The sequence below is a fragment of the Lemur catta genome, chromosome 11 (genome assembly GCF_020740605.2).
Source record: "Lemur catta isolate mLemCat1 chromosome 11, mLemCat1.pri, whole genome shotgun sequence".
NCBI lineage: Eukaryota > Metazoa > Chordata > Mammalia > Primates > Lemuridae > Lemur > Lemur catta.
This window is the reverse complement of record NC_059138.1, coordinates 28,485,526-28,512,174: the sequence shown is the minus strand read 5'-3', so window position 1 is coordinate 28,512,174 and position 26,649 is coordinate 28,485,526. Positions and strand designations below refer to the sequence as shown.

The following is a 26,649-nucleotide window of genomic DNA, read 5'->3' as shown; positions in this document are numbered from 1 at the left end:
GCTAATTTCCTTTTTCTTTCCATACTTAAGACCCCTTATAATTTACTCCAGTTAGGAAATGATGTGAAAGCGCTCTCTCTTCATCCCCACGAAAGGCGGTTTGAGGTATAAATCCTTAATTGTTAGAATTCTAGGTAAGGACATAGGTTAAGGAAAAGAATATGTACCTATGTCAATTTTTAAAAAAACCCTAATACATTTAACATTAAAAAAAGAACACATGTAACTTTCTAAATGTGGACCATAAACTTCTCCACTTTACATTTAGAGAAAGCTCATTGATAGCATTCAACATTGCATTTAAGAGGTGATGAGATTGTATAAATCATTCTATTTTGTTTAAATACAGGGATAGGAATGCATGTACTTATTCTTTAGTCCACATAGAAGGCGCTAGGTTGGGTTTACTTATGTTCTCAAAACAGTATTTCTGGCCCTTCAAAAGCTACACAAGCAAAACGGTTCGGTTCCACTTGTTTATTTAGAGGTGCCTCTTGGAAATGCCTCAAAGTGATGCAACAGTGTTCCGATTTTCCCGTACTCTTCAGATAATTGCCAGCATCAATAAAAGGGGAAAAAACAGCTTACGATGCTTATATCCTCCAGTGGAATTCTAAACCTGATCAGGCCAGCTGCCACACATGGATGGATGCTCTTAACACAAGCCTCCCACAGGGGACAGCTGAAGCTGCATTTTAGAAGCCTTTGCAGGCACAGGAACGAGCCTCTTTCTGAGCCCCAAGGACAGCACGGTGAATTATCAGTGTGTCTTGTCCACATGAAAGATAGGCACACTAACTCATGTTAAATTAAGTTTGGCCTAAAGCTCCCTCCTTCCATATTTCACGTTCAGCCTAAAGGTTTCTGTACGTAATGAACTGTAACCCAGCTTGCAGTGTAAACAGACTGGAACCTACTCTTGTAACAAGTAACTGAGTCTCAGCCAATCACAGCAGCCAAACTCCAGTCAACCCGCAGGCAGCCAACCATTCAAAGTGGGTTCAAATAAGGCAAACGCTCAGCTTTAACCAATCCAGCTGTTTCTGTACCTCACTTCCGTTTTCTGTAGTCACTTTCCTTTTTCTGTCCATAAATGTTATCTGACAATGTGGCGGCCCTGGAGTCACTCTGCACCTATTCTGGTCCTGGGGGCTGCCCAATTCATGAATCATTCTTTGCTGAATTGAACTCTGTTAAATTTAATTTGTTTAAAGTTTTTCTTTTTAACACTCACATGTTCATCTTGCTTAAAGCCAGAGGATCTGGCTGTGCATCTGGAAAGAGAGTGGAGATTACCAGGATGCAGAGCCACGTAAATTCAGTCCAGAACGGGGGCTCTGGTTTCCCATTGCCTAGATTTGAGTTTTGGCTCGAAACTTCCTAGCTCTGCGACCTTTGCAAAGTTGCTCACCACTCGAAGCCTCAGTTTCTCATGTGTACAATAGAAAGTAATAAAAGCTATTATAATATTAATAATATCCGATAATACCTAAGTCACAGGATTATTGGAAGGCTTTAACAGATAATTACAACACAGAACATGTTGCCTGACATAATGAAAAGTGTCTAGTTCTGTCACTTTCAAGAAGAGAGAATAAGATAACCGACATGCTCTTGTAAACTACTCAGACTAAGTCTGAGCTGGAGGATTGGATAGAGGCAGCTTTCTTTACCAAGACTGATGTTTCTGCATCCTCATGCTACTTCAAGTTTTAAGTACAAGCTATGTTCTTGGATTAGCAGGTTAAGAACTGCTGCTAAATTTTTACCATATTATGCCCCTCCGCCATGATTCTCTTTAGAAAACTGAAGAAAGTGAACTTTAAGGATATGGATTGAGAGAGTTAATAAATATGTTACTCTTGTACAAAATCACCTAATTCTCCAATTCTATCAATGTTGTACTTTTCAGAGAATCCATGGCCAGTTTTTTGCCTGAGTAGAGTCAACCTGAAGAAATCAGAGTTGAGAGATGGAAAGAGTGAGATTGAGTTCGGCTGACATCATCTGAGCCCCAGGGTCTAGTCTTACCTAAAAGCTAGACGTAGTCCTGCAATTTTTCAGTAACATGAGCCAATATATTTCTTGGGAGGTATTTGGTTTCTGTCACTTGCAACCCCAAAATTCCTTAATTGTAAGGCACTGAATTCCAGACTTCTGTAACACAATACCACAAATAACAAAATGTTCACTTGCTAACATCTGCCAGCCTAATAAACTTTCATATTTCTTTTCATTGCCACTAACTCCCACGGACAGCATTCTTTCCAGTGAAAGAATCAGATTTTTTCTGATTTCTGTTTCTGTCTCAGTTCACCTCCATACCTTCTTTGCTCTTGTATCTTATACTCTTCCTTCCTGTCATTTGCTTTTACCAGCTTCTCTCAGTTAAGGAAATACCAACAACAGATTGAGTATCCCTTATTGGAAAGGCTTGGGATCAGAACTGTTTCAGATTTCAGATTTTTTCAGATTTTGGAGTATTTGCATATACATAATGAGATACAATGGGGATGAAATCTAAGTCTAAACATGAAATTCATTTATGTTTCATATACTTCTTATACACAGAGCCTGAAAGTAATTTTACATAATATTTTTAATAATTTTGTGCATGATACAAAGTTTTGTCTGTGTTTTGACTGTGAGCTGTCACGTGAGGTCAGGTGTGGAATTTTCCATGTGTGGCATCATGTAGACACTGAGTTTCATATTTGAGAGCATTATGAATTTCAGATTAGGGATTCTCAACCTGTGCCCGTCTATAAAGAATGGCCTAGAGGCCCCAGAAAAGTGACATTCACCTGAAGCTGTGGCCCACAGTGTCCATCACCTGGCTTCCATTTGCTTCTTGGCCTCACTTCCTATTACCTTATCCTACACACTAGCCCCGCTAAGCCCAGCTAACCCTCAGAGACTTGAAAATTAATCTGTTATGGTTTAAAACCACAGAATATTGGTGTAGTTTGTTATGTGGCCATGGAGAACTGAAACATTAGCCTAAGAGATGTAATCTCCTGAGGGGAGATAGACAGACTCCACTTAGAGGTAAGTACCAGATAAAAAGCTGCTTGGCAACACTGAACATTTGAACGCTTTCCGTTAAACCCTCCTTTGATGTTAGCAACCACCAGGGTAAAATAAAAAAATAAGATAAAATAAAACCTCAAAACTTCTAGACTCTGAACCCAAAGATCCGAGTTTTGCCACTAAAATCAGTGGAGAGTTCACCTGATGAGCTGTAATTTCTTATCTAGAAAAATGGGACTTGTTATAAAGAATGCATGGCACAAAACTTCAGCGTAGTCTCTAATGCTAATACCATTAAGGAGTCTAATGTACTTATCTGACTTCTTGTTTGAAGGGGTAACTTAGACTACAGGCAATTCTTCTCTTTAGATACTATTTAATTGTTACCAAAAAAAGAAAAAATTTTAAAAGTTCATTAATGGAGTAATTCTACATTAATGACAGGCCCAATCTTTGAAAACTACTCCAGATGTTCAAGAGATTTATAGATATGAATTCAGTCATTTTTACAAATGATCAGCTATTTAACAAGTGATCCAGCTTGGAAGATTTGAGGCAATAAGTCTCCAACACCTACTATTTCATTTATGGCGGGCAACTCTTATATATCACCTTTGATTTTGCCTTTACAAAAATGTTAATGAAACTTAAAATACTGAAAGAAACCTGCACAAAAATAAAGATTTCAAGGTTTACTATAGTTTCCTGGGCTTATTCCTGTAAATCTTTTTTAATAATATCCATTTATATAGCAGCTGGGAACCACAGTACCATTATTTGGAATTTCTTCATTTCTGTAAAGTGTTTTCCACATTTATGTTTAATAATGCACAGTAATATTCCAAATGGGAACTTTAAAAAAAAATCCTCCAAGATGTAATTTCCACAGGCTCATGGTTCTTTCCCAGAGAAAAAATATTCCATTGAAGGCCTTCCCTAACCATACTATTCTAAAGTAGGATCCTACCTCTTATTTCCTTAGTACAAAAATCTCATCACAGTTTGTAGTTATTTGTGTAGTGTGTTCCCCTCACCGCATCTCCCTGTCTAACATATCATAAGCACCAGGTAAGTGTTAACTATTAGAGTTTATATATGTAGCCTCATTGAATCCTGAAAACCACATTAAAAGAGCTATTTATATGCCATTAGTAAGAGACGGCAAACTGAGATTTAAAGAACAGGAATAAATTTCCTAAAGTCACCCAGCTAATACGGGCAGCATGGTCTTATTTTCTAAGCCCTGTGTCAGAAGCACTGAACAGCCTTAATGATGCATCTAATGGTTTGGCAAAATTCTCTAATAACAGCTAAGGGATCACAATAAACAAAAAACTTCAACACACTTTGTAATGTGACAAACTGTTAAGTTTAATAGGCAAGTAGACTATTCATTTTAATCCGGCACTTTACCCTTGTTTAATGCTTTCTTGGGAGCATTTCAACCATGTGGTTAATTTAATAAAAATGCTACTTCTGTCTAAGGAAGAAATAGGTCAAATCTCTGACGTCAGCTTGAATAGCGGCAGGAACGTGGAGTTTAGTTCTGCCTCTACTTCCCGTTCCAGGACTCTGGCCACGCTGCCCCACCTTTCTACCTCTGTTTTATCACCTGCAGGGGCCTACAGAGTAATGTAACTTTACTTCTCTAAAATATCCCTAAGATGGCTTTGAAGCAGACTTTATCTGTAAAATTTTTTATGACTATTAACTCTAATAATAATGATCAAATTTGATTAACATAAATTTCTAAAACTGTGATTCAAATTAAATTATTTTCCTGACTCTGAAAGATTCACTACTCCAAATTTATGTGGGGTATAAAAGATTAATAAATACAAACACATGCATTTGTATGTGTGTATCCACACAAAGATATATATACACACACCTGTTCATACAATCATAAATACTTAGGGTATATTTGGAAGGTTTTCAAAGGCTACAAAGCACAAAACCACAACTAAGCATTACAGTTTTATTGAACCCAATAGGCTTTTGAAACATTTCTAGTTCCAGAAATAGTCTAGAAGGGGAAAAAAATGATCTTTTGTGGAAAAGCAGGACACTCAACAATAACCAACAGCATTGTCTGAAAGAGTCAAAAGGTAGCGGTATTTCTGATTCCTGTGAATCCCCAACATCAAGTTGGGGTCAGGTACCTGATAGGATGTAAAAAGAAGAAAAAAATCCTTTCCCTGCCCCCTGCAACGTCCTCCCCAGACATGTAAACTCTTAGCACACGGGTGCCTCCTGGAAAAAGCACACGCTGGTCATGGCCCAGCTATCTTGCTGCGTCCGCAAAGTGTATGGCTCTTATCTCTTTGGGAAGGAGTCTGGGTCTTTGCTGCAGGCAATTATTTCTGGCATCACTGGGAAAAGCTTGTTCTCCAGCAGGAAATCTGAGTGGTGCAGGCAAACTGCAGGTAGTGGAGACAGACTGCTCACCTCGTCATCGAGGGAACAAAGCACCCCAGAGCCTGGACTGTGGAGGGAGAATCGGTCTAGACAGCGGGACACGGCTGATGGTGAGCAATCCATATTTCAAAAGCCAAATTATCCACACTGGTGATTCCCCAACTTTTTGGTCTCCGGACCCCTTTATACTCTTAAAAATTATTAAAGATATGAAGGGCTTTTTTTTTTTTTTTTTGGAGACAGTGTCTCACTTTTTTGCCTGGGCTAGAGTGAGTGCCGTGGCATCAGCCTAGCTCACAGCAACCTCAAACTCCTGGGCTTAAGCGATCCTACTGCCTCAGCCTCCCGAGTAGCTGGGACTACAGGCATGCGCCACCATGCCCGGCTAATTTTTGCTATATATATTTTAGTTGGCCAGATAATTTCTTTCTATTTTTTTAGTAGAGACGGGGTCTCGCTCTTGCTCAGGCTGGTCTCGAACTCCTGACCTCGAGTGATCCACCCGCCTCGGCCTCCCAGAGTGCTAGGATTACAGGCGTGAGCCACCGCACCCGGCCTGAAGGGCTTTTGTTTATGTGGTTTAGAGTATGGCTAGTTATCTTAGAAATTAAAACTGAGAAATTTTAAATCAATTCATCTATTTATTTTAAAACAATAACAGATCCATTATGTGTTAACATAAATATGTTATGAAAAATCACTATATTTTCAAAACCTAAATAAGTGAGAAGAATGGCATTGTTTTGTATTTTTGCTAAATTCTTTAATATTTGGCCTAATAGAAGCAGCTAGATTTTCGTATCTCTTTCTTCATTCAATCTGTTGCAAAATCTTCTATCATTGTAGCTTCTGGAAAGCCTCTAGAAAGCTCCAATGTACACTTACGACAGAATGAGAACGAAAAAGAAAATGTGTACTATTAAGAAAACTGTTTTGATCTCATGGTTCAACACTTAGAAGGGCCTTGGGGATCCAGGGGACCCTGGACCATACCTTGAGAGTAACTGCCCTAGACTTGGCCACTTTCTGTCTTTATTTTCCTTTCATCTCCATCCTTTCATTAAGCATTTTGGGATATTTCAACCTTGTATCAGTTTTACTACAGGGAATGAAGATTCCTCTATACTGTGCCACAAAATTAATGGAAGAACAGCATCCCCCAAATATTAAACTCCAATGTGGTGGTTGCCTCAGGACCTGAAAAGAGTCTGCCCCATACCTCTCCAAACAAAGTCAGTCTCAGGTACAAAACTATGACTTTTGGGTCAAACACCTCGCCCCACCAGAAACTGCATGCATAAGAATGCAGGGGAATTAAACAGGCTTGATGCATGACCATGTGCCACATGCAGAAAGAGACACTAGGAACAGGTGTGGTCAGATAAAAGATTACTTGTCTTTTTCGTGATGGCTGAAAAATGAGGAGGTACTAAAATGAAAAGAAAGTCACAGCATAAAACTAAAAACCCACAGCAACCAGAAGTGGTTGCCCTTAGAATTCACAAACCAGGACAGCAAACAGCAGGAATGCTACTAGAAAAGCACTCAGACCCAGAGACAAAAGAGACAGCAGCAGCTCCCCTGGCTTGGGGGAGAACAGGGGAGAGATGATGGGGAAAGAGACTCCTGGGTTGGGCCACAATTTCTTATGAGACCTTCCAGGCTTCATGGCACTGCAGTGACCACCAGCCACTGTCTACATATTGTAGAGTTAAAGATGTTAATATTTGAGGACACTGGCGAGGGGGAGGGGTATAAGAGAACTCTCTACTTTCTACTCAATTTTTAGGTAAACCTAAAAATGCTCTAAAAAAGTCTGTTAAAAAAAAAAAAAAAAAAAAAAAAACCCGGAGTATAGCAAAGTACTCCAGGCTCCATAGAAATGTATATTCAAGAATACAACAGAACTAGGTACTATATTAAAACTGTCCTCCCAATGGCTCTAGTATCATCTATGGTATAAGAAAATAGAGATAGAAAATCTACAGATGTATAAAGATACATCTATATTTAACAAGGAAAATTTGGAGTCAATCTAAATACATTCATTTGACAAATATTTATAGAGCCAGAGGTATAGAGCAGTGAATTAAACAAAATCCCTGCCCTCAGAGAGTTTACATTCTAGTGGGAAAAGGAAAACAAACAATTAACATGTAAAAACATGTAGTACCGTCAGCCCTCTGTATCCATGATTTCTCCATCTGCAGATTCAACTAACTGAGGATCGAAAACATTTGCAAGGGGTGGGTGGGCAAGAGAACGGTTGTAGCTGTATTGAATACATGCAGACTTCTTTTTCCTTGTCATTTTTCCCTAAACAACTTATTTTTTACAGCATTTATATTGTATTAGGTATTACAAGTAATCTAGAGAGGATTTAAAGTATACAGGAGGATGTGTATAGGTTAAATAAAAATACTACACCATTTTATACCAGGGACTTGAGCATCCTCGGATTTTGGTATTTCTTGGGTCCTGGAACCAATCCCTAGTGGATACTGAGGGATGACCATATATGTCAGATGGTGATAAGTGTAACGGAGCTAAATAAAGACAGGATGGGGATTGCATGTGGTGTGGACAGAAGTGGCAATTTTAAATAGGATGGGCAGAGAAAGCCTTCACTAAGACGACAGTTCAGCAAAGACCTAAAAACATGAGGGAAGGAGTTACAGATCCATTCAGAAGAGTTTTCCAGGCAGAGAAAACAAATACAAAAGCCCCAAAGCAGGCACGGGCAAGAGGGCCAGCAAGGCTACAAAGAATGAGGGAAGGTCCTATGAGATGATGCAGAAACATAAGGGAGGTAGGTTATGCAGCTTTGAGGCCACAGGAGGACCCTGGCCTTTTACTGAGGGAGATGGTGGCCATTAGAATGCTGTGAGCTGAACCGTGACATGACCCGACTCTTGTTTTAACAGGATCACCTGATTACTATGGAAAACAGGGACCGCAGGAGCAGGGGGACCAGTTAGGAGGCTATTAAAACAATACAGACAAAAGAGTTACAGGGGCAGAATGACGACCCCCAAAGATGTCCACATCCTAATCCCTGGAACCTGTGAACATATCACCTTACATGGCAAAGGGGACATTGCAATTGTGATTAAGTTAAGGACCTTGAGAGTGGGAAGATTATCCCACATTATGTGGTTGGCCAAACGTAATCACAATGGTCTTCATAAGAGGGAGACGGAAGCCTCAGAGTCGGCCAAAAAGAGGTGACAACAGAAACTGAGTTGAGAGAGAGAAAGATTCAGAGATTAGAAGGTGCTGCCCTGCCGGTTTTGAAGATGGAAGAAGAGACCACAAGCCAAGCAATGCCAGCAGCCTCTAGGAGCTGGAAAAAACAAAAAAATGGGTTCTCCCATGGAACCATCAGAAGGCAGGCTGCCCTGACGACCCATTTTAGACTTCTGACCTCCAGAACTATGAGATGATAAATTTGTGTTGTTCTTAAGCCAGCATATTTGTGATAATTTGTTACAGCAGCAATAGGAAACTAATACCGGGTAGTGTCAGTGGAGACAGGGAGAAGCAGTAGGCTTTGGGGTGTATCTTATAGTTGGAGCCAACAAAATTTACAGAGATTAGATTTGGGGTGTAGGAGAAAAATAGGACAAAGAGGAAGCAAATATTACTCCAAGGTTGTTTTTTCCCTGGGAACTTCAAAAATGGATCAATTTTTGGTTGGAAGAGTGTCAGTAAACGCCTGATTAGAAGAGGGTCAAGGGAGAATGGAGGAAAAGGAATTGGAGTCAGCTAAGAGGCAACCATTTCACGGAGTTTTACTGTAATGGGGCAAAAGGAAATGCTTAGCAACAGCTAAACTGGAGGCAGGGTCAATTTGAGGAAAAATTTGATGACACAGAAAGGTGGGGATAATTGCTGAAGAGGTATCCCTGGATATTCCAGAGGGCACAGAACGGAGTGCACAATGGCCAGCTGACCCTGAGCCACAGACATGGCCAGCTTGCCCAGAGTGAGAGCAGGACAAGTGGGCATGTGGGTACCGGGCCAGTGAGTCAGTGATGTGCTGGTGTGAGACGATGGAGCTCTGATTGCATCTATGCTCAGTGAAATTGAAAGCAGCTGAGAGTGAAGCAAAGGGTGGTGCTGCTGCAGGTCTCAGAAGATGGAATAAACTGTAGAAGAATCAAGGAGAACAGGTGAGTAGAAGCACTAGGAATGCCATACAATTGCCAAGCAGCACAAAGGGCCAACAGAAAGATACGGTCGTGCATTTAAAGTGAGAGCACTCAGCAGGGGGGATGGTTTTCCTTCAGCCTTGTACAACCCTACTGGTGTGGGCACGAGGAAGACAGAGTTCAATTTCACAAGCACCAGGGCTTTGCTCAGTGAGGCCTGAGGGAGTGGGGCATGTGCAGAGGAGGGACTGCAGCACTAGCTCATGGGATCTAAGATGGCCAAGGAGATGCCCGACAGTTGGGCTTCATTAAATAAATGATATGCAGTGATTAAAAATCTCAAAGTTGAAGACTACCTAGGCACATGCTCACAATATATTGAAAAAGCAAGCAGGTTGCACAAATTACTATGCAGAGCATGTTCCCAGTTTTCAGAAAGATATATATGTTCATTAATGCAGAGAAAATGGTTACTTCTGAATGATGGGAAAATTTCCTTTTTTATGCCTTTGAAGATATTCTATGAAGAACATTTATTCCTTTAATAATTAGATAAAAATTACACAGATTTTAAATAGCACAGCTATCAAAATTTCTTGCAAATTATATCATTTAAAATTGTACCCACCTAAATTACACATTTCAGGTTGCCCTCAAATCATAACAGGCACTGCCAATGCTAAGATGACACAGATTTTTACAAGCTAATGCATTTGACTGGGCTGTGCTTCTCTATGGAGGGATTTCCAAACTAAAACATTACCAAAAAATACCCATAGCAAGGGCTGTTGTTCAGTCAGTACCCATCAAGACGGCATAGCTGTGGTCCCCAACCTTTTTGCCACCAGGGACCGTTTTCATGGAAGAAAATTTTTCCACGGACCGGGGCGGGGGTGGTTTCAGGATGATTCAAGCACACTACATTTATTGTGCACTTCATTCCTATTATTACTACACTGTAATATACAATGAAATAATTATACAATTCACCATAGGTTGGGGACCCCTGGTAACGGATATAATCTGTCCTTGTTAGTCAGGCATCCTTTCTGATTCACTAATGCCTATGTGGTTTCTGTTGTTAAATATTTTTAATATCCCTGCTCATAGCTAATGGAAAAACAGCAGATGAGAGAATATAGAAGAATAATGAGGTGTTGGTTTTTCAACCATGGGAAATACAGTATAGCCAAGAATGCTACAATTTATAAACATTAGAAACACTAGAAAATATTTAAAATGCTTACTAAAAAACAAAGAATATAAAACTGTCAGATAACCTGGTTACAACTGTGTTAGAGTGGTAAGATTATGGGTAAATTTTTAAGGCAGTAATTTAACAGTCAAACAATGTACGTTTCCATTAAGGAAAGGAAGTATAACTTTCTGGTACATGAAGGATTAGAACGCAGTTATTAGTGAGGAAAATAGGGTCACGAAGACAGACTAATCCCATGTGGCTCCCCCATAGTTAATGTACCAAAAAAAGAAAGAAAATGAGATGTGACTGTAAAATATCACACAATGCTATTTATATAGTTTCAAAAAAAGATTAATAAGGGAACATCTGAATAGCCTATAAAGCAAATGTTACGTTTTACAAAGATTATATAACTTTTAATTTTCATAATTATAATTACTAAAATGTTAAAAGCTGCTCTATTATTGGTGTCTAATAATCTTCATCCCTCAGTTAAATGTATCAAGATTTAAAAACTAGCTTCCTAAACATTGACTTTTCCTTAATTACTTAATTTAATATCATCTCATAACTACTCTCATTTTAAAGGGGTAGCTCAACTTGCTTTGAAGCAAAAATGTCAGAGACACCATAGAAAGAGCAATAAGGCCTCACAAAAAATCGATATACAGTTCACTGACAGGAAGAAGAGCTGAATGACAAAATTTTAGATTAGAGGGTTACCCAAGTGTTTGTACCATTTTAAATCATTTGAGGTACACCAGGAAAAAAAAATTCCCAAACTGATTTTCAAAACAATGAAAAGCAGAAAACAAAGGGAGCTGGAAAATCCAACAAGCACTCGGAAAACCGATAAGCGTTCAGGCTGATGTGAAGTAAGTGGATTAGAGAAAATATTCAGCAAAATTATTTCCATGCTATCGGAAAATGCTGTTTAGTGTTAACTAAAAGTATTTCAACTTTAAATTATACTAGTAAATTCATAACATAACATTTGTGTTACAAGCATTCATCATACATTCTGAGAAAGTGCTACAAGCCAACATTACGTGACATCAACTCTCATTTTCTTTTAGAAACACTGATAACTGTTTTTCATGTTTTTGTTCCATATTCAAATTTTTATATATACTGCTTTGCCTAACAATATTTGAATATAAATAATATACTTGTTCAGTCTGAAAAACAAGTACATATAATGATTAACAAAGAACATTAGCACATGATATCAGATCAAACTGGCAAATGGTTTGAAGGTCACACAGCCCATCTGCTTCTTGAGAGGATCTTCTGCAGCCCAGTCATGGCAGACCACCTGGCCTCTGACCTCTCTTTGAATCTTGCTGCCTTGCCCGCCCTTTGACACCCCACCCCTTTACTTCCACCCCAGCTTCTTCCTCTAAGCAACCTGCCTTTCACTTGTGTCAATGAATGGCACACAAAAGCACAGACGTACACCCAACCACGGCATTTTTACGTGAATATTGCTGAAAACGATGTGACCACGTTACCCAACCCCTCCAATTTGAAGAGGCACAGAAGAAATCTTACAGCCCAGTACCAGGAGGAGTTTGCCTTCCCCGAGGAAGGATTCCTATGTTTTCTTTCCCCCCTTAGGACCAACACAAATCACGTAACTCATCCTGTTCCTGTTTTGTTTTCCCTATTGGAACCTTAGAACCCCAACCGGTTTGCTTCAACCCAGGAGCTGAGCTTCTGTTTTATGTACTGGGGCTCAAGTAAGATTTTATTAGAAGAAATTGTCGTATTATTAAAAGGTCTGAAGCCACTGTTCTAGTATCTAATTTTTATATACTTATATTTTTTCCATTTTGCTGTTTTTATTCTTGTAAGCCACCTCAAATCCTATGTGGAACAATTAGAGGTGTAAGTAAATTAAAGTGATTGAATCAACTGTAATAGCATACTGGTTTATTGCATATAGTTCTTAATGTTTTAATAATTCATGTTTAATCCAACAATTCAAGAAAGCTTCCCTATGCTATTTCTACAGGCTTCCTTGAGACTGTATCCAGGTTGAGTCACTTACAGGCACTTGACAATGGTGGCTTTTGGAGAAGCTGCCCTGAGAAGAGCTACTCCCTGTCTTTTCTCATCAAAATCCCTTTACAGCTAAAACCAGCATCAGCCACCAATTTGCTGGCCATCCTGCTTACCGAGCAGAAAGCCTTTGCAGCCCTGACACTAATTAGCACCAGGGATTTCACGTGACGCTATACAAAACACACCAGCTTTACAAGTGACCATCCTTCAGATCAGTGGTTCCCAAACTTGAGTGTGTATCAGAATCACCTCGAGGATTTGTAAAAACACAAAATGCTGTACTCCACCCTCAGAACTTCTGAGTCAGGTCTGAGGGAGGGGACTGAGAATTTGCATTTCTAATGAGATAAGGTTGATGCTGCCATCTGAAAAACCACACTTGGAGAACAAAAGCCTTGGACCATTCCATTTTCCTGCTTAATAATCTTCAAATACTCTGTCCTTCCTATCACAGTAAGCACATAAACGCTTCAGCTTGGTATTCTTATGCTCAGGCTGCCTTTCTAAGACAAATACCCTTCCCACTGCTTTATTCATTAATGTACTCACCCTTCAGAAGACTCCAAGAATGCCACTTCTTCCAAGAAGCCATCTATAACTCATCTTCATTAACTCTTTCATCTGTGCTTTACTATAATCCTTAAACAAGCCTGCCTTGCAGTCCAATTGGTAGCTGTAACCAGCTTTCTCCCACTAGATTAAATGAGGGTGTGGCTAAGAAGATGCACTTGGAGTTAGAAAGGCCTGGCTCCAAGTTTTGGCTCAACACTTATCAGCTGTATGACACAGGACACATTACTTAGCCATAAGCCTTAAAGTGAGAGAACAACAGTATCTCCTTCCAGGGACACTTGTGAGGATTAAATGAAATAATCCATATAAAGTACTAAATAGCATGCCTGGCAGATAGTGTAGCTGTTTCCATGAGGTTTTAGAACCTCCTCAAATTCTTCAACACTCCTCCCATGTGGTCAGGTCTGTCTCTTCACCTTGAATCTGAGCTCTGCGACTGCTTGACCAATACAATATATAGTAGTCCCCCCTTCTCTGCAGGGCATATGCTCCAAGACCCCCTAGTGTGTGCCTGAAACTGCAGATGGGACCGAACTCTATATATACTATGTTTGTTCCTATACATACATACCTATGATACAGTTGAATTTATAAACTAGGCACAGTAAGAGATTAACAATAATAAAATAGAACAATGATATCAATATCCTGTAAAAAACACATAAATGTGTTTTATCTTTATCTTACTGAATGTAACGTTTTCAGACCATGGTTAACAGTGGGTGACTGAAACTGGAACTACTGTAATGGAAAGTGACTTTGTGATCTATGCTAAAGCAGATTCTACTTCCTGTCTCTTAGGATGCTCACTGCGGGATCCCAGCCACTTTGAGACAAGGAAGCCCAAGCCCCCAGTGCCCGCTGAGCTCCTAGCAGACAGTCAGCATATGAGGGAGCCACCCTGAAAGTATTTCATGGATCCTCCAACACATGCTCCCTTCCCTCCACCTTCCTCCATCATTAACTCTTTCATCTGTGCTTTATTGTAACCATTAAACAAGCCAGCCTTGCAGTATAATTAAGTAGCTGTAACCACCTTTCTTCCATTAGAGTAAATGAGGGAGTGGTTAAGAAGGTGCACTTGGAGTTAGAAAGGCCTGGGTTCACACTGCACGGAGGTGCGGAAGGGGAGCTGCCCCCACCAAGCCCAGTCTAAACTGCAGATGCATGTGTCAAGTAGATGACTGTTGTTTAAACCACGATGCCCTGGAGGGGTCTGTAACACAGCAATAGATGACAAAGCAGAAACATGACCTTATCCTTGAATCCTTTTCTCCTCTCCAACAGAGAGATCACAGGTCGGGACTCTATAGAGTGTTCATGGCAAGGCAAGGTTCAGACATTTCTGGAGGGAAAATCCTCCTATGAGGAAATCTGTTTGTGAGTAAATACAAAATTCCCTGGGAAAAAGTTCATTTTAACCCCAAAGAACCAACAAACCTAGTCCTCACGTTGCCTAAGCCCCCAGTGTGGTGCCAGAAGTTCAAGGAGTTCAGGATATAATACATATAAATAGAGCTGTTTAAAAAAAAAAAATGCCTCTATAAAGTACAGTGGTACAAAATGGTCAGACTGCTTTGTAATCTCAAGTAACCCAAAGAATGGCAGATAAATAGGAGAGACCAACATCAATTTTGAAAAGCAAGAAATCCATGAGGATGTGCATGCAGGGAGAGATCAGGACACAGGACACAGCAGTTGCACAAGAGGAAACAACTTTAGGAGAGTCACACAAATAGGGAAACACAAGTAAGTGGAGACCAAACCAGAGAAAAATGGTTATTTCCTTGTATTAACTATATTATAAATGTTCATGTTTTACTAAGTTTTTAATATTCTTACTTTGACCCTATTTTTACATAGTCCTCCACAGTGGGTCTTAGAAAAACATCCTATCAGTTATAGTAATACACCCCTTTTCCGTTGTTGCACTTATCACAAATGGAACTTTTTAATTATGTTAGTGTCCTTAACTAGACCTTCAATCCCACAAATACCAAGACTGTCTAGTGTACACTCTTCCCAGTGCCCAGCGCAACACCTGGCATTATAATACACACTCAGAAAACATTTGTTGGAGGAATGTTGAATGACTAGCACTAAAAAAAGGCTATTGGGAGAACTGGAACCGATGCCTGAAAATTAGTTGAGCATGAATTGACATGGAGCATAAATACACTGTCCTTAAAAAAAGTTTCTACCTTGACATTGCAATTGCTTTAGAAATAACCGGTTGCTGTCACCAGTTAGAAAATAATGCACTCTAATGCTGGAGGAGTTATTTTTATTCGCAATCCCCTACCTATTCAAGTCCTGTTCACACCCCCCCCACACACACAACATATTACGTACATTTACAGCCATCACCCGGAATTCAGAGCTTCCTACAACCATACTTTCATTAATGTCAATTGTAATTGCTTCCTCACATCCCTTCTCTCCCTTTTTCTGTCAATCTATTTCCAAAAGTGGTGAACATAATCTCCCTTAAACACTGTTTTTGTCACATCCTTTCCCTACCTCAGAACCTACAGTGAATCTCAACTGTCAACTGTTTGAAATTTAAACTCATTAAGAGTTTAACATATTAACAACACCCACTAAGGGTTTCTAAAGTGCTTCCATTAATTGTCCTGCCTACTGTCCCACCAAACCAAACCCACAACTTACTACCATCCCCCAAACAGGCACAAAACACATGGAACCTGATGTAGCCCAGCAGACCCGATGGAAGGGCAGGATTCAGATACACCAGTGAGGTCTCGGCAGTTTGTTAAGACGCCCCAGAAGGGCACCCGATGCACTTTCGAGAGTGTCCATGAAAGTTTTATCCCCACTGACTCGTGTAAAGAGAATTGTCAGTAGAAAATCACCATCAACTCTAAGTTAACTTTTAGGGATTATTTAGAGGCTTATTTTAAAGAATCTAATCTAAAACTAGATTCTGCTGATTTAGGCTTTGTGAAAGGAAACCTGAACTTTCTAACAAGGGCAAGGATACATGTGCATTTTAATATACCAATTATTTAAAATATTGAACTTTCATCAGTAGTTCCTCTACCAACACCCTGGCTTACATAATGTACCCTCACAAGTTCACTGCAACTTTCACTGATTGGAAAACAAAACAAAACGAAACAAACAAACAAACAAAAAAAAATCAAAGGATTATATAACATCAAGAAAATCAGTACAACAGCCTTTCACAGAAACCAAACCAAATTCCGATTTAAGGACTTAATTTACTGCCTGCTGATTTTATTCAGAGATGAAACAGAAAAACAAATTGATTAAATGCTAAAAAAAATTTTTGAAAATCAAAAGATGAAATGCAACTAAAAAAGACTTAATAATGACTGAAATACAGCCAGGCATGGTGGCTCATGCCTATAATCCCTGTACCGTGGGAGGCTGAGTTGGGAGGATAGCTTGAGGCCAGGAGTTTGAGACCAGCCTGGGCAACATGGTGAGACCTTATCTCTACAAATAATAATAATAAAAATTAGCCAGGCATGGTGGCACTTGTTTGTAGTCCCAGCTACTTGGGAGGCTGAGCCAGGAGGATCACCTGAGCCCAGGAGTTCAAGGTTACAGAGAGCTGTGATCATGCCACTGTACTCCAGCACTCCAGCCTGAGTGACATAGGGAGACTCTGTCTCTAAAAAAAACCAATAATAATGACTGAACTATGAGAAGATGATCAGAATGGAACCAGCAGTTCTTTGCAATTGTGTCCTTGTCCATTTCACACATCTCCATCATTTCCTTAAACAGGTCATGCAGCATTCTCACGTGCACCAGCATGTTCTCCCTAGTCCAGAGGAAGACAGAATCATACCCTAATTTTGTACCAAAAGTACAAACTTTTGGTATGGTAATTAATGAGAAGAAGAGAACATTACAAATCAATGATGCTCTTCTACATTATCATACTTGCCATTCAAATACGATCTTAGAAGTCTTGAAGGATTTGTTTATAATTACCTGCAGTCAATTAGAAGAAAGTAGCAAATGAATGATTAAACATAGAAGACTAACAATTTCTTTGTAGCTTCAATGTCTGTATAACTTTCAATATTTACAATTGATTACAGATATGTGGAAACTGTTCTGGGAATTCACAGTAATTAAATTAAAATAAAGAATCTGTAAATGACAACCTCTAGCCCTAGGAAAATGCTTAGTTTCATTAATGTCTTTGAGGCAGAGGCATGGTGAGAGCCAAGGCTAGGAGTCAGACAGAGAACCACATATAGTCTCTGAGCCTCAGTCTCTCCATTTATAAAGTAGGGGCACCATGACTGAGTTCAATGGATTTCATAGGGATGACAGGAATATGAAGTGTCTGGCATATAACAAAAACCCAACAATGTTAAGTCCCCTTCCATCTCCTGCTCCAACTTCAGCCTTCTGGGAACAGCAGTAAACTTCAGGATTCCCAGGAAGCATAAGCTGAATGGAATTCTCCTTTTCTCAATTTTGGTTTGCTTAGTGCCTAAGCCACCATCCTGGGATAGAAGGAGGAGGTTGTGGAAAATAAGTTGTTTAGTTTAAAAGGATAAAACCACCTTCTTCCTTTTTTTTTTTTTTTTTTTTTACTTTTAGATGACTATGAACAGAAGTGGTCTTAAACAGAATTATTCATGCAAACTTGAAAACAATGCCACCCAAAATTGAAAGTTTTAACATAATAAAGAATATGCTTCCTAGATATGGAGATGTGGGAAACAGACTGGCAAAGCTGGAGGATAAGTGTAAAAAACCATTCGAAAGTCTAATTTTTATCATGCCATTTTTATACACTTAAAAAAGCACTTTTGAAAGAAAATAACAATACCTGTTATACTATTCCCAATGCACTTTAAAATTTCCAAAATTTCCTAGCCTTATTTGGGAGGGAGGAGTGGTTTTGCTTTAGAAAATGCTGTGGGCTGAAGAACAGGTGACAAAGGTCACTTCTCTCCCTCCAAGGCACTCTCACAACTGACCCCCAGGTCCCCACACAGGGGTCACTCGCACCCCTGGAAACAGTGCTGCTCACGTCGCCAGGTGGAGCTCTCAGAACCTCTTCTGGTTCTAAGGGATGCCTGGTTCATGAATTGTTCTTTACTCAAATAAACTGTTAAATTTAATTTGGCTGAAGTTTTTCATTTAACAGTTTAATGCCCATCTCTTCCACTGAAATCTAAGATCCATGAGAAAGAAATCACACCCCTTGTTCACCACTGTACCTACCCTTGGTGCCCAGGACATGCGGAGCACCACAAGATGATAAATACCTGCTGAATGAATGAAAGCATGGATCCCCTCACCTTCTTCCCCACCCTGTTCAACTACCACACGACATGCATAGTCTCCTTCCTTACTTCATTTGTTCAAAAACATATTACATTTTGACTCAGAAAATATATAAACAGATCTCTTAATTTTTCTTTCCAAAATAACCATAACCAAAGAGAAGAAAAGTAAAAGTTTGAGAGTATTGCTTCGGACTCTTGTTTCCTCTTATAATCAAAGCATAGAATTAATCATAAATGTGGCAAAAGACATTTCTACAAACACCTATGACTTTTAGCTTAGCCACTGAGTGTCAAGATAAGGTGGCTAAAATGTTGTCAAAATGCCTCAAAGGAATACCCTGTATTTTCAGATCACATTAATTCCAAAAAGGAACTGTTAATTGGACTAACAGTCCCCACCCACAATTGTGATAATCTTCAAAAATTGTACAAAAATACATTCCTGGTTTCATCTTATTTGTAACCTTGATTTTATCCTGCACCCAGTGTGGATCAAACAGTATATGGAACTAAGCTGGGAAAGTCTCCCCTTTAATATATTCTCCTCACAGATATCTTGATAATTGACCAATAATAGCAAGAAAATATTGTTCGGTGACTTTAGTTGCTTATTACATCAGCGAGAAATGGTAATGATAAACATTTTGCTTTCATGGCCTCATCTTTATTTCCTAATATACAAAAAAGCATTAATTTGCACATTATTCTTTTTTTCCACTAATGATAAACATTTATCAGAAAAAATAAAGTTTCTCAGAAGTGAAGAATCAACATAGATAGTTTCTGTGTTTGTCCTATTGGGCAAAATACAATGCTACTTAAAAATCATCAGCTATTTGTACTTTATGAAAACTGATTTGCTTGAAGAAACAACACAAAGTCCGGTCAACACTCCTTTTCCTTTCTCTAGACGTGGAACAAAAGCGTTATCTCAGCAGACAGGAAAGGAAACCTGAATTAATTTATGTTTTCATGAATTCAGCTCTTCTCAGCAAATTAATTAATTCATTGATTAAAATGAGCAGCACAAAAAAAAGGGTATGTTTTGGTCAATCAATTGCCCGTATTCATAGGAGAATTTTGAAATACAAAAGATGGCATGTTTTACTTAGCTGAAACCAATAAAAAGCCAGATTGTTATTCCTTTATCAGTATTTAGCAGACATGTCATATGAGGAAAACATTCATAACACTCTGTAGCTGTTTTGAAAACTCGAGTGCAAGCATTATTCTATTTAAAAAGACTGGCTTTGTTCTATGTCAAGATTCCAGCACTGAGCCACACAAGGATGAAAGCTTTTTAATTTGAAAAATAAGGCATTTAATTTCTGTATAAGCAACTACAATTTAATTTTAAATAGGAAAATATGTGATACATTTTGAAGGCGTCATGAAATTTGTTAAGATGGGCATTTTTAAAATTAATTTTTACCTTTGAAAAGACAATATTTCACTAGAAAATCACTGTATCATGATGCAATGTATTGAATCAGTAATTAAGAGCTTTTACATTTATTTTAGCAAAAATAGTTTTTAAAGTGGCATTTCCTTGACCAGTATTACCTTAAAGCAGTGTGGGGGCAATTTTGACCCGGTAGGTAGACCCTGTTGTCACAACTGGGGAGGTGCCATGGGCATCTAGTGGGCAGAGGCCAAGGATGCTTCTACCCATCCTACAACGTACAGGACAGCTGCCCCACGGTAACAAAAAATATCTGGTCCCAAGTGTCAACAGTGCTGAAGCTGAGAAAACTTTCTTTAAAGCGAAATCATTAAAGAGCCTTAAAAAGATTTTAAATTTTGAATTCAATGAACAGGTCAGGTTTTTGGAAAGGAAGATCACTCTAGGCAAACTCTGGACATACTGAGTTACAGTCTGAGAAAAGTAAAATTTAGGGCCAAAAGACACTATTCAGAATAATGTTAAATACATAAAATCAAGATATAGAATTTTCTAAACAGACACAATTTGGTATAATATATCTCCACTTACATGCACTTCCAAGTTTATTTTTATGCCCGGTACATAGTAGGTACTCAACCAATGCTTACTGAGGGAAGGAAGGAGAGAAAGATCTATCTTCCTATAACATATCCAGGGATATTTGATATTTTATAAGATAACACTAAATCAAGATAAGACCCCTCTTGGAGTTTAATAGATTTTTAATGTCCACCAAAGGCCTCATTTTCCAGTCTCCTCATGCATCTAGGTGTGTCCATGAAAGTTCTCACCAATGCACTGGTGTGCACTGTGCAGAAGAAAGCACATGCTTGGAGGAAGCTGTTTGCCCTTCATTTCTTCTCTTTCCCCCTTACCATAATCTGGGATGTGGAGCTGGCACTGGTCCAGGTTCAACTGTGCAGACGAGACTAACTCCCCAAGGAGCGTAATAAGACAAAAACAACCTGAGTTGTTGAATGACCACTTGGCATAAAGCTGCCTCTCCGGCTGGGATTACTCACCTCCCAGAATCAGAAAAAGAAATAAACTTCATATTTAATCTATTATACTTTGGGTCTCTTTGCTATAGCCGCTTATACAAGGCAACTCTATAATTGATAGTTCCCTGTGTTGCCAGTGCTAGAAATGCATTCTATCTGAAGAAATGTTAAACTGGCTAATTTTTAAAAATTTCAATGCCAATAATAATTGCAAGCCCAGATTGTATAGTCACTCTCTATATGAAGGTTAGGAGGAAGAACTGCCTGTCTTTAATACAGTCAATTCTCACTTATCCAAGCTGAAAGGAAAAGGAAGACACAGAAGAAATCTAAAGATAATTGCCGAAGGAACTGACTGTTTAAATGACATGATATTTATGTAAACTCATGCTAATGGTCTGGGCTCTGTAAATGCAGGCTTACAGATCTAATTTTGACTTTTAAAATTTTATACTTATACTATTTTCATCTTCTTGCCTTTGTTTCCCTTTGACTGAGATACCAATAAGAATACTAGTAGCAAGAGGGGGGGAAAAATCAAGGCCAGAATATTCTACAAACTAAGCAATTAGCTCGAATCACTGATTTCTGGATAAACTGTATACTCAAATTTTGAATATTGAATTCAATTGAATTCAAAAGGCTCTGAGTATATCTTGGTTTTCAGAACATGTAGCTGCTTCCCTTTAGGCACATTCTTTATTAAACTCCAACGTTTTTTCCTCTGGACCTCATCTGTATTTATTCAAAGATTCACTCCTACTTTGTGGGAATGAGGCGGCATCACTGAGAAACAAAATATTTCCCATGAGATTAAATTAAAATATATTTCAGTTAAATGATTTTAGGCAGTTCAGATTTTCTGTCAATACTGTACTTTTTAAAATATAATTTTCCCATGGCTGGAGGCAGTGGCTCATGCCTGTAATCCTAGCATTCTGGGAGGCCGAGGAAGGAGGATCCCTTGAGCTCAGGAGTTCTAGACCAGCCTGAGCAAGAGTGAGACCCCCGACTCTACTAAAAACAGAAAAAATAGAGAGGCAGGGTGGAGTACACCTGTAGTCCCAGCTACTCAGGAGGCTGAGGCAAGAGGATCCCTTGAGCCCAGGAGTTTGAGGTTGAAGTGAGCTGTGATGTTGCCATTGCACTCTACCCAGGGTGACAAAAGGAGACTCTGTCTCCAAAAAAAAAAAAAAAAATATATATATATATGTATATATATATATGATTTTCCTCTTCAAAAATTAATGTGTTGAATACTATATCTGTTATAAAACCACAGACTTTTTATACTGGGAAGTATTTTTACCTTAAACACATGAAAATAGGAAAAGTATATATTGTAATCTCTCAATATCCTCCCCGACTCTAATCATATTTATGGATTGTTCTGAAAAGTCTATTGCCATTAACTCAATGATCTATGCAATTTTGTATGATAACCTGAAAGTCCAAAGCATCAGTATAGTATGATTTAAAATATAAAATAGCTTGGTCTGAAATATATTTTAAAATTCTAAAGAATTTGAATGCCTTATGACAGAATCATTTCTAAATTGAATAAAGTTCAGGGTACAAATTAGGTATCTTTATAATTTATGTATTAAGTTAAAAAATATTTACTATTTTCAGAGGAACATTACTTTGGACTTTCTTTATAAAACAAAATGTACTTCGTTTCCAGTTGAATAGCAGTATACTGATTACCAATTGTGGAGATTTTGATTCTTAATTTAGGAATAAGTTGATTTCATAATGGTTAATAAAAGTTTCACATCTTCTCTCCTTTCCAATTTCTTTCTGGGGCGCTAGTCAGTCATTAAATGATATTCTACTACTAAAAGAAAAGTAAATGGTGCATTTGGACCCAAGTAAATATTTCACCAGTTCCAGTGAACGCCCCAGAGAACAGTCAATCAGTAAATCACTGCAGTGAGTCTGTGACAGCTATCGCAGGTATATCAAAATGACAATCATCTAGACAAATAAATCACAATTCTCAATTTTAAAAAACAAAAAGCTTTAAGAATCTCCATATACCCTGAGTTCCACACAGGAGGCCATACTAAAATGGAATTGGAAGCTCTCAGCATGCCATATCTGTGACCTTAGATAAGTCACAATCTCTGGTGCTTTCTTTTTGTTCGTTTGTTTGATTTTAAACTATAGATGAAGTAGACTGGTCTTGGCCAGTGCTTCTCCACAGGCGCAGTACCCCAGGAGGTGTTTTGGAAACAGACAAGAACATTTTTAGTTTTCACAGTGATTGGCATTTAGGGGCCACGGTGAAGGATCTGCCACACATCCAGGAACTGTGCCATATTCCCCACCACTTTCAAATGTCTCTCAGTTCATTTTTCTTAGAACCTTCAGTATAGCCATCTGAGCCTAGAGAGTAACTTTTTTTTTTTAACCTACTAAACAAGTTGTTTTAATTGTTTTAACAAATTGAATTTTCCAGGGATTTAATTCCCATGTCCATGTGTGCTTTTGTTGGGAACTTTACCAAGATTCATTCCCCATTTTCAGAAAAATCACCTCACCCACAGCAAATCTGAGTTCACAACATGGCATGCCGGGATCAGGATTCTTCTGCAACTATTGCATTCGTGGTGATGCCAGGAATAGGTGCAAATAGCCACCTAGTTTACCATTTCTTTCAGTATAGTCATGTCTGAGCATTTAGATAACATATTGATTACATCGTATTTTATTATAAATACTTTCCTGTTTTCTTTATATCACAATTTGGGCAATGTATTGATTTTTTATTTTTAATATAACCTACTTATTTATACATGCAATTGTCCATAAACTTCATTGTAGAATAGTGAAAGGGTAATAGAAAATATTTTATCAAAATGAGATACTGATCTGATAGGGATGCAAACCACAGTATCATCTCAGGCTCCTTGTAATTCTAACGTTCCTTAATTCTATGAAAACATTTACTTTGGCAAGTGCTGATCATTATTAATAAGGCTTTACCTCTACTCTTACATGTGAAAGTATAGCAATTAACTTAAAAAAAGAAATACATGTGGTTGCTAAGGTGACATATAAAAACACAGACTCCACTAAATGTTCAAACATTTATGTGAGCAGTGGGGAATTCCACAGTGCTAATGCCTTTCTCAGGTTAACAGAGAGGGACAGAAAAATGCCTATGGTAGAGCTGGAGCCCTTCACTTATATTTGGTCTCAAGAGGCTGCACTATTGGCCTCAGCAGCTGAGTGTGCCCTTGTTCTGTTCATGAGCTGAGGGTCACACATTTTACTTATATACTGTCTCAGTATTTTTCCCAAAAAATGCTTTCAAGAAAATCTACATTGGCAAGCAATGCAAATGTTCCAAATGTGGAATAGGATGAACAACTCTCACAACCAAATTGCATAAGTCTCTGCTGAGCAAAACTTGTCATTCACAAAGCAACACCCTTCAACTCAACATTGGCTTGCAGATGGTGTAACTATGGGCCCATTCTTCTGAGGCCATCGTTCCCTGTCATCAAATGGAAGTAATTGTTATACCTACTGTGCCAACTTCCAGTCTGTGGAAGTATAGTGAAGACATGATCTCAGGAACTATCTCCACTTCCCCACACAACTGGGTTCTCACCACACCCACTGTCTCCATTACCTCTGACCACCTACCATACTACCTCTCTCCTCCTCCAAATAAGCTGCTGGCCCAGGTTACAAATGATGACATTCCACAGATTTTCATATGTATGCTAAAATAAATTCCCTAAGACAAAGTTTGCAGAAATACTACCTGGTGAAATAAGATAAACCCATACTTTATTTATCACAAATATATCATTCTTGGCCAAATGACCAAGAGCTAGGAAATACCTGATTACGAAAAAAAGCAAAGTATTAAATATAACACAGGAAAAAAAACAAACACAAACTTACATTTGATTCATATACCAAAACAAGTGCAAGATTCTGAATACCCAATTAGAAAACTCTGCGTCAAGAAAGCTTAACATTGTTTTTTTCAAAAAGAAAACTTTACTGAGGCATTTAGTAATACATTCATTGCAAGCTATTACAGAAATAATTCAAAAATCACTATGAGATAAGGATAAAAAATTAAAATATTTGAAGATATACATAAGCATTTACTTTTTAATTCTTATGAGTTTCTGAAAATAAAAATTATTCGTAATTTATATAGGAAGGAAAAAGATCTATTATCAGCAATATTTTTTGTAAATGACTCCCTTAATTTTTCCTTACTGCCCTCACATGCACATAAAACGCCAAATTACCGATTTTCTGGAAACATATGTCTTTAACCAAATAAACATGTGAAACATGAAAGGATTCTGAACTCGTACAGCTGACTTCTCAGGTTTCCCACAGTCAACATCTGACTCCCAGTCCTCGTCATTTCAATGACCATCTGACTTCGGTGTTTATTTGGGCTTCTAAAGGTTATGGGTTGGTGTTTGGGATGAGGGGCACATTTTGCTCTGTTATAACATTTAAGATATATTATACTTGATTCAAAAATTAAGAAAAAGAAGCTTTGCCATTGGCCCTCTGCAAAAAGAAAATGACACAGCCATGAGACCAGGCCTCCAAGGAGCTTACCCGCAGGGCCTCGATGACGAGGTCTCTGGCTTCCAGCTCCCCTTCCATCACGCTGAGGAGCATCCGCAGCTCTGACTTACTGAGGGTGTCCACATCAAACTCTTTTCTCTGTAACACAAATAAAAAATCAGGCAATGAAAAAAACATTCCTGAAAGAGATCCATACATCCTAAGGGTGTGAAATGGATAATTTCTATCCCAGGGGCTCAGCAAATCCAAGAGGCACCGGAGTACTATTTGGCAGCAGACGGTCTATGCCTTGACCTTCTAGGAGGAGAGGTAAAACCAGCAATACCAATCCCTCAAGTCTCCCCTCTGAGGAGCGATTGTTCGCCAGCCTGCCTGAACAGATTCAGAGTCTCTCCAAATAATGCAGCACAAATTTAAAGTCCCTGGAGTCTGAATCAAAACAGGCCTGGTGTATCTTGTGGGGAAGGGGAGTTTGGAGGAAGCAAAGAAAGCATGGATGTATTCCTAGAAGGGCCCCAACAGAAAGGCTCCTGGGAGGTTGTTATAAATTCCAGAACATCCAATAATAACAGGTCATGTTTATAGAACACTCCACTGCAGACGCCACCAGCCTGATGCCAAATCTGGCCCACAGATGTGTGTTACTTGGGCCACAAAGGGGTTTGTTTCTCCCCTCTACCCAACCCTGATTCAGCCAACATTTAAAAAGTCTGAAAATGCCACCAAAAAATCCAGATTCCAGGCTTCCCTTCAAAAGTCAGATGACCAAGTAACCTTAGATTCACATTACCATAGGACAATAATTCACAGAGCCAAGTAGCAGCTGTCCCACATGTTCTTCGTGTTGCCAACCCACCCTACTAACACACACATGGTACAGGAACACACACTTTGG

The 26,649-nt window shown here is 38.7% G+C and overlaps 1 protein-coding gene across 1 annotated transcript in view; it reads right to left on the bottom strand.

The window, feature by feature from the left end:
- The window catches only part of CTTNBP2 (cortactin binding protein 2), a 147,047-nt gene that overhangs the window by 109,469 nt on the left and 10,929 nt on the right, over positions 1-26,649 (bottom strand). The window contains exon 2 of the mRNA XM_045564469.1: positions 25,785-25,892. Coding sequence (XP_045420425.1) covers positions 25,785-25,892 — 108 coding nt within the window. The remainder of the gene's footprint in view (positions 1-25,784; positions 25,893-26,649) is intronic.